Source organism: Mobula birostris, chromosome 9 (assembly GCF_030028105.1).
Source record: "Mobula birostris isolate sMobBir1 chromosome 9, sMobBir1.hap1, whole genome shotgun sequence".
NCBI classification, from domain to species: domain Eukaryota; kingdom Metazoa; phylum Chordata; class Chondrichthyes; order Myliobatiformes; family Myliobatidae; genus Mobula; species Mobula birostris.
In genome coordinates, this window is record NC_092378.1 from 129079250 (window position 1) to 129092197 (window position 12948).

The window sequence follows — 12948 nt, forward strand, 5'->3', positions numbered from 1 at the left end:
AATGATGTTTCAAAAATCACTGGACTCTGGCATAGTGTCAGAGAACTGGAAAATTGCAAATGTTACTCCACTCTTTAAGAAAGGTGGAAGGCAGCAGAAAGGAAATTATAGACCAGTTAGCCTGACCTCAGTGGTTGGGAAGATTTTAGAGTCAATTGTTAAGGATGAGGTGATGGACTACTTGGTGACACAGGACAAGATAGTACAAAGTCAGCATGGTTTCCTTCACGGAAAATCCTGTCTGATGAACCTGTTGGAATTCTTTGAGGAGATTACAGGTAGGATAGATAAAGGGGATGTGGTGGATGTCGTATATTTGGACTTTCAGAAGGCCTTTGACAAGGTGCCACACATGAGGCTGCTTACTAAGTTAAGAGCCCATGGTATTACAGGAAAGTTACTAACATGGTTAGAGCATTGGCTGATTGGTAGGAGGCAGCAAGTGGAAATAAAAGGATCCTTTTCTCGTTGGTTGCCAGTGCCTAGTGGTGTTCCGCAGGAGTCAGTGTTGGGAACACTTCTTTTTATGCTGTATATAAATGATTTAGATGATAGAATAGATGGCTTTGTTGCCAAGTTTGCAGATGATATGAAGATTGGTGGAGAGGCAGGTAGTGTTGAGGAAACACATAGGATGCAGAAGGACTTAGACAGATTAGGAGAATGGGCAAAGATGTAGCAAATGAAATACAATGTTGGAAAATGCATGGTCATGCACTTTAGTAGTAGAAATAAATGTGTGGACTATTCTCTAAACAGGGAGAAAATCCGGGAATCTGAGATGCAGAGGAACTTGGGAGACCTTGTGCAGTACACTCTGAAGGTTAACTTGCAGGTTGAATCAGTGATGAGGAAGGCAACTGCCATGTTAGCACTCATTTGAAGAGGTCTAAAATACAAGAGCAAGGATGTGATGCTGAGGCTTTATAAGGCACTAATGAGGCCTCACCTGAGTATTGTGAGCAGTTTTGGGCCCCTTACCTTAGAAAAGATGTGTGGCAATGGAGAGGGTCCAGAGGAGGTTCACAAGGATGATTCCAGAAACAAAAGGATTATCACACAAGGAACGTTTGATGGTTCTGGGTCTGTACTCGCTGGAATTCAGAAGGATGAGAGGGATCTCATTGAAACCTTTCGAATGTTGAAAGGCCTAGATGGAGTTGATGTGGAAAGGATGTTTCCCATGGTGGGAGAGTCTAGAACAAGAGGGCACAGCCTCAGGATAGAGGGGCGCCCTTTCAAAATAGAGATGCAGAGAAATTTCTTTAGCTAAAGGGTAGTGAATTCGTGGAATTTGTTGCCACAGGCAGTTGTGGACGCCAGTTTGTTGGGTGTATTTAAGGTAGAGATTGATAGGTTCTTGGTTGGACATGGCATCAAAGGTTATGGGGAGAAGGCCGGGAACTGTGGTTGAGGAGGAGATAGAATAAAAGATCAGCCATGATTGAATGGCGGAGCAGACTCAATGGGCCAGATGGCCTAATTCCGCTCCAAAGTCTTACTGTCTATGTCTTATCTCAAATGCAGTCAGAAAAAACTCCTGGAGTATTTTTTTAAGTTTGAAAGTGACTGGCTTTCTACTCTTGATATCTTAAAAGTGAAATTGAATTATGCAGTACGACATCTGAAAGAGGACAGGAATGTGTCAAAATTAAAATGAAAGGAATTAAGGAGGAGCAGAAGCCTCTTACCACTCCATCATTACAATAAATCACTTTAGTTGATATTCCTTACCCTCCAATGGACACAAGCGTGGTACCTTTTCCGGCATTAACTTTCCATCTTTATGAAGACAGTAGAGCTCAGCAATTTCCTGGCGGCAATGCTTGCTTTTAGCCCTGGAGAGGGCCGACAACGCTTCCTTACCAGTTATTTCACATCTCGGGGCCTGTTCATAGTGCAGCTCATGAGAAGTTTTTCCAATCGCCCCTCCCTTATAGTGGCTCACAGTCTTGTAGCTCAGCTGGGCATTGCTGGCATTTTTGGCCCTATGGTTTCCCAGGGGAAGGACTTCATTGGTGTTCTTACCCAACAGAGAATGGTCCTTGACTTTGCCCTGCTGCTCATACTTGGCCTTCTGCACAACAGCAGCTTTACTCTTACCATCTGACTGCAGCTTCTGCCTTTGTGTTCTTGATCCAAAATTACTGTTATCAATATTTTCAAAGTCTTTTGGGACAGAGTTTTCATTGTTGCTGTCAATCCGGGTTTTCTCCTTTGGCTTGTGTGAAAGAAGCACGTCCTGGAAAAGAAGCAGAGAAACCAGCAAGTGAATACTAGTGAGTCAGTCAGTTACCATGGTAACTAAAGAACAAACAGCACTCTCAAACTCAGACCATAAGACCACAGGATTAGGCCACTTGGCCCAATGAGTCTGGTCTGGTTCCATCATGGCTGAATTATTATCCCTTTCAAACCCGTCCTCCTGCCTCCTCCCCGTAACCTTTAACACCCTTATTAATCAAAAACCTATCAATCTCAGCTTTAAATATACCCAATGACTCGGCCTCCACAGCTATCTGTGGCAATGAATTCCACAGATTCAACATGCCCTGGCTAAAGAAATTTCGCGTCATCTCCGTCCTTGGATTCTGAGACTGTGCTCTCTGGTCCCCGACTCCCCCACTATTGGAAACGTCCTCTCACTTTGATACTTTGTCTCAGTACATGTCTTGGAAGCAACAACTATGTTATATTTTTGCTGTTGGCTTAAAAGAGAGCCAACAACACATTGCATGGAGAAAATAGGCAATACAGTAATTGCCAAAATGACAAGTTCCTTAAGTAGGGCTTTTGGTCCATTCAGTCTATGCCAGTTCTCACAGCAATCCCACTTCCCCTCTGATTTTCTTTCTCATGCATTCTCCCCACATTCTCATTAACTTTCGCTACATTTTACCGCTTCCCCATGGCACTACAGCAATTCAGAATAATCCAGGATTTTGGAACAGGTGACAAAGCTGGTGGACCCAAGGAAACAGACAGCCAAATCAGAAAAGGTGCCAATACCACACAGATAACGCCACGAGTCAGGATTGAATCTGGATCACAGTGAGTTGGCAACTGTATTAGTTTTGCCACTGCGCCACCCCATAACGATGCTCGGCCAGTTTTCTGTGAATGTTTCTCTGCGAATCATACCTAACCAATCCAATGTACAATACTATTACTCATTAGCACAAGCCACCCACTACAGTCCCTCATTTTCAATGCTTGCTGGTATAAAAAGAAATTAAACCAGCACCTCAGAAATTCTGTCTCTCTCCTTACAGAAACTGGCAAATAATGTTTTAAATCAATAAATCGATTAACAGCAATCAGATTTAATCTCATAATACAACAGAACAAAGCTCGCAATGTGCTCATACCTAAAAAGAATCAATCAAAAATTACAGGTAAAGGTTTCTCTATTTAAAACATTTGTGATATTTAAAAATGAGCATGTCAAGTTTTCTGCTTCAATATACATGTTCATAAAAATCACTCTGCTTTTTTAAAGCCTATAGTCTTTGTTCTACACTAGCTACTCATTTTGAATTTTGCCCTCTGCTGTGACTCTGACAACTAAATACAGTTGTACATTGGGCAGAAAGCCCATATCCAATGGAGAGGGCATTCTTTGACATATGTAGCTTAAGTACCTCTTTATGAATTGTACCTTATGACCAAGCACTCTCTATGCAGAATTTGTTTATCCATTTGGAAACAAAGATGCCGTCCCTAATTGTAGGCTTTGAAGTTCATTGAAGTATCTTTATCATCAATTTAAATCACCCACTATTTTCCAGTAACTTGTAAAAAATTGTTACTGAGGCATTGTATCTGAATACTTCTTAATAAAATATCTCACTGAACAATACTGGAGAGAATTGTACTGCATCATAAAATTCTCAAATGAGACAATGAAGAATTCATCAGATGTATTACAAGATAGACACACCATACCCCCATAGCTGCGCGGGTGTGCAGCCCCGTAGTAACAGAAATGCTCCTGAGCACATAGCCTTTGTTGCAACGCAGCTGGAATTTTCTTAATATTTAGACACTTGAAATTCCGTGCAGTTTTCAAGGCAGGTAAAAACTTCCTGTTCAGAGCAACGGTTGGTCAGCGCAGCGGTTAAAAAAAAATTAGAGGAAAGGTTGCACAGAGATGTAAAATGTTGATCATTGTAATTTACATACAACTAGGAGGAAAATCCTTTGCCACTTTATTAACTATACTATAAGTGATTGCAGCTCTGCATACCAGAAGAATTAACAGATCAGACTGGTGGAAGCCTGAGAGAATAACTGCCCCCCCCCCAAGTCAGAGTTAGGTCGGGAAAGTCCATGCACACATGCAAAACTGGGAGGTATAGAACCCTCTATGAGCCACCCAAAGCAAGGCTAGAAATTACCAGCATGTGGTGAAATGCAAGTTTAAGATGGAAAAGGGAAAGCAATTCCAATATCGCTCAGATGTTAGAAATATTGTAGATGACAACATGAGCGGCTGAGAAAGAAACACCCTGATTATGGAGGAGTGCTCGTACAATGTGGATTGTGAAATCATTTTGACAAACAGTTCACAATATAGAACACGTTGAAGGTCCAGGGAAAGGACAAGATGACCCATGTAAGAACAACGACAGGGTGACATTCAGTACCAAATATAATGTACCTGGTGCCAAATGGATGTCAGTTCTGTGGAAAGAACACTCATTAATTGTGTGTATGCCAAGGTGTTGACACAAGAACAGTCAATAAAAATACAACATGACAAAGGAACGATACACAATGATCCCACCCCACAAACATCCAAGGCAAGTTTGCAGCCACAAAGCAGTGCATTTATAATCAACAAATCATGTGATGTCAAAATGTAAGATACAAAATACACATATGCTCATTGAAGGGGGAGCTATAATGTGAAGTTCACTGTAGCAGACAGAAAAATGTCAAACAAAAACTTGCATGTAGTGCAAATCAGCAAATAGCACTCATGAAGTTGCACTATAAAGGGTCATATTTGATTCAATGCAAAGAATCCTCAGTTGCATAACTCACAATGCACAATTATATGTTTTTTTCATTGAATAAGACAAATGACGGTCTTTTCTCCTGCTGGTTGTGAATGGAGTACAGCTTCTTGGAGTTGCTCCTATCTCACTTACTTTACTGTTTCCAATCTGTTTTGAAACCTCACTTTTAAACGTGATATTTTTTACTATGAGTACGAGGGGTGCCAAAAGTACTAAAAAAGATGCTCCTGCATCCTTGGATTCTATAATAGATTTGCTTCGAAAATACAGAAAAGAATCTTCCGCCAAGTTCCAACAACTTAGATCTGAATTTAAACTAATGGACGCAAAATCGGATTCTTTTCAAAAAACCTTAAATGAGCATGATAAACGAATTGAAGAGAATGAAGAAACTCTGCCGATTTTGGATGCAAGAATGGATGACCTGCAAAAGCTCTGTGAAAAGCAAACTAAATCTAATGAGAAATTAAGACAGAAGATTAATTTAGAAAACAGAAGTAGAAGAAATAACCTACGGATTCTGGGTCTTGAAGAGTTAATGGAAGGTGATCAGCCTACTGAATTCTTTGCAAGCCTTTTGGTACAATTATTTCCTAAAATCTTACCGTCTGCACCTATGATCGATCGAGTTCATAGATCTCCCGGGCCCAGACCACCTCTGGGAGCCAAACCCAGATCAGTTATAATTTGTTTTCATGAATTTCAAACAAAGCAATGTTTAATTCGTGAATCTCGTTGAAGAGGAATGATTGATTACAAGGGTCAGAAGGTTAGAATTGTCGAAGATTTTTCACCCGAGGTCATGAATGAGCGTGCTAAATTCAAAGAGGTCATGTCGGAACTTTTTGACGAAGGTTTAAAGCCATCTCTTCGTTATCCTGCTCATCTTAGAATCACTCTGCAAGATGGTTCTAAAGAATGGTTTCGCTCGAATGAAGAAGCCCGGGATTTCTTAAAAATAATGGATTGACTGTTTAGTATCTTGCTATATGAATAACTGCTTCTTTTACTTTTGGTGAACCTTCGCAGCTAAACTTCCTTGTGATTTAAATGCTTTACTCAGAGAATAAGATTTTAATGAGTTAATACAGAGTGTGATTATATGTTATGAATTTTGATGTTTTTTTATTATTTTATACACTTTGAGGGTTTTTTTATCAATATGGATTAGCTTGGGTATTTTTCGTCCTATTTTTTGAAACTGTAATAACTAATCTATTTGTGTTCTTGTTATGAGGGTTACATTGTTTTTTGGCCATTATTTAGTCTGGTTTGGAATACAGTTGACCTTGGAATTAATTAGGAGTCAAACTGCTAGCCTTCTTTTGGCTGGTCTTCTGACTTCGGGGGGGTGGGGGTCTCTTTCTGGGAGCTGTTTTAGGAAGTTAGCCAAATCTGTTGCTTGGTTACCCTATTTCAAGGCTTATTGTTTGGTTTTAATGTTCATTTTAATGGTTATTACTTTAATTTCTCTATTAAATAGTATTAATAATGGGTCATACTTTTAACTTATTCAGTCTTAACGTGAAAGGATTAAATCACCCTGTGAAGCAGAATAAGATTTTTGCCTATATTAAAACACTTAAGGCCCCAATTTTTTTTCACAAGAAACACATGTATGTAATTGTGACAACTTACGTCTTTTCAGTAGATGGAATGGACAACATTTTTACTCCTCGTTCCAGGCTAAGTCTAGGGGGAGGTTTCGATCTTTATGGATAATACAGTTCCCTTTGTTCAACATAAAGTAGTGTCAGATACTAATGGGCGTTTTGTCATAGTGTTAGGAAAATTAGATAATAAATTAATTGTATTTGCCAATCTGTATGCTCCAAATACAGATGATCCAGGATTTTTTGAGCTTTTTTTTTTCATTTCTGACAGACTTGAGCCTTTACTCATTGGTGACGAGAGGAGATTTTAATTGCTGGTTAAATCCAGTTTTAGATAGGTCATCCTTCAAAAAACAACAACAACACCTAATAAATCAGCTTTGTTTATTCAATCCTTTTTAATGAAATGTGGTATTGTTGATGTATAGTGTTTTTTACATCCACTAGATAGGGAGTATTCATTTTTTCTCATGTCTATCATACGTATTCCAGGACTGATTACTTTTTTATTGACAGTCAAATGATTCCTTTAGTTTGATCCTGTGAATATAAAGAAATTGCTGTTTCAGATCATACTCCAGTGCTTTTATCTTTAAATCTCCCTGGTCTTCCTCAAATAAACAGATCTTGGCCTTTTAATTTAACTTTGTTATCTGATAAAGATTTCTTAAAATTTCTGGAGAGACAAATTGTTCTTTTTACTGAAGAGAATACTTTGGAAGAGACTTCTAGTCTTGTTATATGGGACGCCTTTAAGGCTTGTATTAGAGGTCAAATTATTTCCTAGACTGTAAGTGTCAAGAAAAAAGCTAATAAAGAGAGAATTGAGTTAGCTAATCAGTTAAAACAATTACACCAAAAATATGCCTTGGCTCCAGATCCTGCTTTATATAAAAGGAGTGCTGAAATTCAAACTAAATATGATCTTCTTTTAACATATCCAATTGAAACTCAACTTTTAAAAGATAAAAGTCAATTTTATATCCACAGAGACAAAACAGATAAATTATTGGCTAACCAGTTAAAAACCTTTATAGCTAAATGGCAAAATAAAGAAATTTGTAAAGCCAATGGTGATAGGACAACTGACCATTTAGAAATAAACGATATTTTTAAAGAATTTTATTCTAAACTTTATAATTCTGACCCTCCCAAAGATAACACTGTAATGAATATTTTTTTTAGACCAATTAAACACTCCTACACTTTCTGTTGATAACCGAAAACAGTTGGATCAACCTATTTCATATGAGGAAATTACCGAGGCTGTACGTTCCTTGCATGCGGGGAAGGCTCCGGATCGTGATGGATTTTCTGCAGAATTTTATAAGGCTTTTTCCTCACTGCTTATACCTAATTTATGTGCAGTTTTTTTCGGACTCCTTTAAGTTGGGTAGGTTGCCACAATCTTTTTATGAAGCTTCTATTTCGCTTATTCTTAAAATGAATAAGAACCCAACTGAATGCTCTTCATACAGAACAATCTCTTTACTTAATGCTGATACTAAAATCCTATCTAATGTCTGTCCCATAGAATTGAAAATATTTTACCATCTATCGTTTCTGATGCGCAGGCCGGATTTATTAAAAATCGATATTCCCACTTTAATATTCGTCATTTATTAAATGTTGTTTATTCCCCTTCTAAGGAATTATCAGAATGTGTGATTTCTTCGGACGCTGAGAAGGCTTTTCATTGGGTTGAATGGAATTGTTTATTTAAAACTTTAGAAAAATTTAATTTTGGGCCAGATTTTATTCAATGGATTAATTTTTTTCCCTCTGAATAATTTGTTATCAATTAATACTAACTTTCCTTTTAAAATTGTAAGAAATCAATTTACCTATGTGGGTGTAACAATTTCCAAGAATTATAAATAACTATTTAATGAAAATTTTCTTACCTTACTGAATTTTGTAAAAAGGACACTATCAAACTGGCCGCCATTTTCGTTATCCTTGATTGGCTGAATTAACTCTATTAAAATGAATATTTTACCTAAATTTATATACATTTTTCAGGCATTACCCGTTTTTATTCCTAAATCCTTTTTTTATTCTCTCGATTCTAATACATCTTATATATGGAAAAACAAACATTCGCAAGTAAATAAAGTTTATCTTCAAAAATCGAAGAAGAATGGAGGTTTAGCTTTACCAAATTTTAAGTTTTATTATTGGGCAGTCAATATACGATTTCTTACGTATTAGACATATTATATTAACCATGAGGACTGTCCGATATGGGTTTCTTTAGAAGTTAACTCTGTTAATAAATTTTCTATTATTTCTCTTCTTGGATCCTCACTCCCTTTATCCTTTAGTAAACTAACTGAAAATTTGGTAGTTAAACATACTTTGAGGATCTGAGTACAATTTAGGAAATTCTTTGGTCTATTGAGATTTTCTTTGTCTAGTCCCATTTGTTCTAACTATTTTTTTAAAACCTTCGATGACCGATTCAGTTTTTAAAGAATGGGATAGATTAGGTATTAAATGCTTCCAGGATTTGTTTATTGGAGGAAGCCTTCTTTCGTTTGGGCAAATGTCAGTCAAATAGTTTACCCAAAAATCACTTTTTTCGTTATTTACAAATAAGAGACTTTCTGCGTTCTCAACTATAGATAAGGACTTACCAGATGTAATTTTTAATTTGAAACCTTTTTATAATGGTTCAATATCTAATATTTATGGTATGTTGCAAGGATTGAGAAATGTTCCTAAAGACAAAATTAAAAATCTTTGGGAACAAGATTTACAGACTTCAATCTCTGAGGAAGCTTGGAATGAAAATATTAAATTGGTTAACACTTCATTGTTATGTGCCCATCATTTCCCCTTACAATTTAAAGTGGTTCATAGGGCTCACGTGCCTAAAGATAAGCTTTCTTATTTTTATTCAGATGTATCTCCTTTCTGTGATAGATGTAATAATGGAGAAGCTTCATTAATTCACATGTTTTGGACATGTCCAAGCCTTCAAAGATACTGGAAGGAAGTATTCCAAATTTTCTCAATACTTTTCAAGGTAAATTTTAAGCCTAAACCTTTGACTGCATTATTCGGTATTGTTGGAGGAAAAGGCTTTAATTTGGAGACACCTGATTTGCATATTTTGGCTTTTATCTCTCTTATAGCTAGGAGGGCACTCTCACTTAAATGGAAGGATGCTGTTCCGCCTACTCATGCTCAATGGTTATGTGATGTTATGTCATGCTTAAATTTAGAGAAGATCCGCTGTTCAATTTCTGAATCTAGCCTTTTATACATTGTGGGGACCATTTTTGAGTTCTTTTCAAAACCTTTCATTTGTTGTAAAAGTACAGGTGGTGGTTAATAATATATTTTAGAAACATAGAAACATAGAAAATAGGTGCAGGAGTAGGCCATTCGGCCCTTCGAGCCTGCACTGCCATTCAGTATGATCATGGCTGATCAACCAACTCAGAACCCTGTACTAGCCTTCCCCCCCATACCCGCTGATCCCTTTAGCCACAAGGGCCATATCTAACTCCCTCTTAAATATAGCCAATGAACTGGCCTCAACTGTTTCCTGTGGCAGAGAATTCCACAGATTCATCACTCTCTGTGTGAAGAAGTTTTTCATAATCTCGGTCCTAAAAGGCTTCCCCTTTATCCTCAAACTGTGACCCCTCGTTCTGGACTTCCCCAACATCAGGAACAATCTTCCTGCATCTAGCCTGTCCAATCCCTTTAGGATTTTATATGTTTCAATAAGATCCCCCCTCAATCTTCTAAATTCCAACGAGTATAAGCCTAGTCGATCCATTCTTTCATCATCTGAAAGTCTTGCCATCCCAGGAATCAATCTGGTGAACCTTCTTTGTACTCCCTCTATGGCAAGGTTGCCTTTCCTCAGATTAGGGGACCAAAACTGCACACAATACTCTAGGTGTGGTCTCACCAAGGCCTTGTACAACTGCAGTAGTACCTCCCTGCCCCTGTACTTGAATCCTCTTGCTATGAATGCCAGCATACCATTCGCCTTTTTCATCGCCTGCTTACCTGCATGCCCACTTTCAATGACTGGTGTATAATGACACCCAGGTCTCATTGCACCCTGCCCCGCTTTTCCTAATCGGCCACCATTCAGATAATAATCTGTTTTCCTGTTTTTGCCACCAAAGTGGATAACCTCACATTTATCCACATTAAATTGCATCTGCCATGAATTTACCCACTCACCTAACCTACCCAAGTCACCCTGCATCCTCTTAGCATCCTCCTCACAGCTAACACTGCCGCCCAGCTTTGTGTCAACCGCAAACTTGGAGATGCTGCATTTAATTCCTTCATCTAAGTCATTAATATATATTGTAAACAACTGGGGGTCCCAGCACTGAGCCTTGCAGTACCCCACTAGTCACTGCCTGCCATTCTGAAAAGCTCCCGTTTATTCCCACTCTTTGCTTCCTGACTGCCAACCAATTCTCTATCCACATCAATACCTTACCCCCAATACCACGTGCTTTAAGTTTGCACACTAATCTCCTGTGTGGGACCTTGTCAAAAGCCTTTTGAAAATCCAAATATACCACATCCACTGGTTCTCCCCTATCCACTCTACTAGTTACATCCTCAAAAAATTCTATGAGATTCATCAGACATGAGTTTCCTTTCGCAAATCCATGCTGACTTTGTCCGATGATTTCACCGCTTTCCAAATGTGCTGTTATCACATCTTTGATAACTGACTCTAGCATTTTCCCCACCACCGATGTCAGGCTAACTGGTCTATAATTCCCTGGTTTATCTCTCCCTCCTTTTTTAAAAAGTGGGGTTACATTAGCCACCCTCCAATCCTCAGGAACTCGTCCAGAATCTAAAGAGTTTTGAAAAATTATCACTAATGCATCCACTATTTCTTGGGCTACTTCCTTAAGCACTCTGGGATGCAGACCATCTGGCCCTGGGGATTTATCTGCCTTTAATCCCTTCAATTTACCTAACACCACTTCCCTACTAACATGTATTTCCCTCAATTCCTCCATCTCACTGGACCCTCTGTCCCCTACTATTTCCGGAAGATTATTTATGTCCTCCTTAGTGAAGACAGAACCAAAGTAGTTATTCAATTGGTCTGCCATGTCCTTGCTCCCCATAATCAATTCACCTGTTTCTGTCTGTAGGGGACCTACGTTTGTCTTAACCAATCTTTTTCTTTTCACATATCTATAAAAGCTTTTACAGTCAGTTTTTATGTTCCCTGCCAGCTTTCTCTCGTAATCTTTTTTCCCCTTCCTAATTAAGCCCTTTGTCCTCCTCTGCTGAACTCTGAATTTCTCCCAGTCCTCAGGTGAGCCACTTTTTCTGGCTAATTTGTATGCTTCTTCTTTGGAATTGATACTATCCCTAATTTCTCTTGTCAGCCACGGGTGCACTACCTTCCTTGATTTATTCTTTTGCCAAACTGGGATGAACAATTGTTGTAGTTTATCCATGCGATCTTTAAATGCTTGCCATTGCATATCCACCGTCAACCCTTTAAGTGTCATTTGCCAGTCTATCTTAGCTAATTAACATCTCATACCTTCAACGTTACCCTTCTTTAAGTTCAGAACCTTTGTTTCTGAATTAACTATGTCACTCTCCATCTTAGTAAAGAATTCCACCATATTATGGTCACTCTTACCCAAGGGGCCTCTCATGACAAGATTGCTAATTAACCCTTCCTCATTGCTCAAAACCCAGTCTAGAATAGCCTGCTCTCTAGTTGGTTCCTCGATATGTTGGTTCAAAAAACCATCCCACATACATTCCAAGAAATCCTCTTCCTCAGCACCCTTACCAATTTGGTTCACCCAATCTATATGTAGATTGAAGTCACCCATTATAACTGCTGTTCCTTTATTGCACACATTTCTAATTTCCTGTTTAATACCATCCCCAACCTCACTACTACTGTTAGGTGGCCTGTACACAACTCCCACCAGTGTTTTCTGCCCCGTAGTGTTATGCAGCTCTACCCATATCGATTCCACATCCTCCCGGCTAATGTCCTTCCTTTCTATTGTGTTAATCTCCTCTCTAACCAGCAATGCTACCCCACCTCCTTTTCTTTCATGTCTATCCCTCCTGAATATTGAATATTCCTGAATGTTGAGCTCCCATCCGTGGTCACCCTGCAGCCATGTCTCTGTGATCCCAACTACATCATATTCATTAATAACAATCTGCACTTTTAATTCATCCACCTTGTTACGAATGCTCCTTGCATTGACACACAAAGCCTTCAGGCTCACTTTTACAACTCTCTTAGCCCTTATACAATTATGTTGAAAAGTAGCCTTTTT

General features: G+C 38.5%; 1 protein-coding gene across 1 annotated transcript in view; it reads right to left on the reverse strand.

Annotated features, from left to right (window-relative positions):
- The window catches only part of xylt1 (xylosyltransferase I), a 284213-nt gene that overhangs the window by 156740 nt on the left and 114525 nt on the right, over positions 1–12948 (reverse strand). Inside the window, exon 2 of the mRNA XM_072268810.1 lies at positions 1735–2242. Within this exon, the coding sequence (XP_072124911.1) occupies positions 1735–2242 (508 nt within the window). The remainder of the gene's footprint in view (positions 1–1734; positions 2243–12948) is intronic.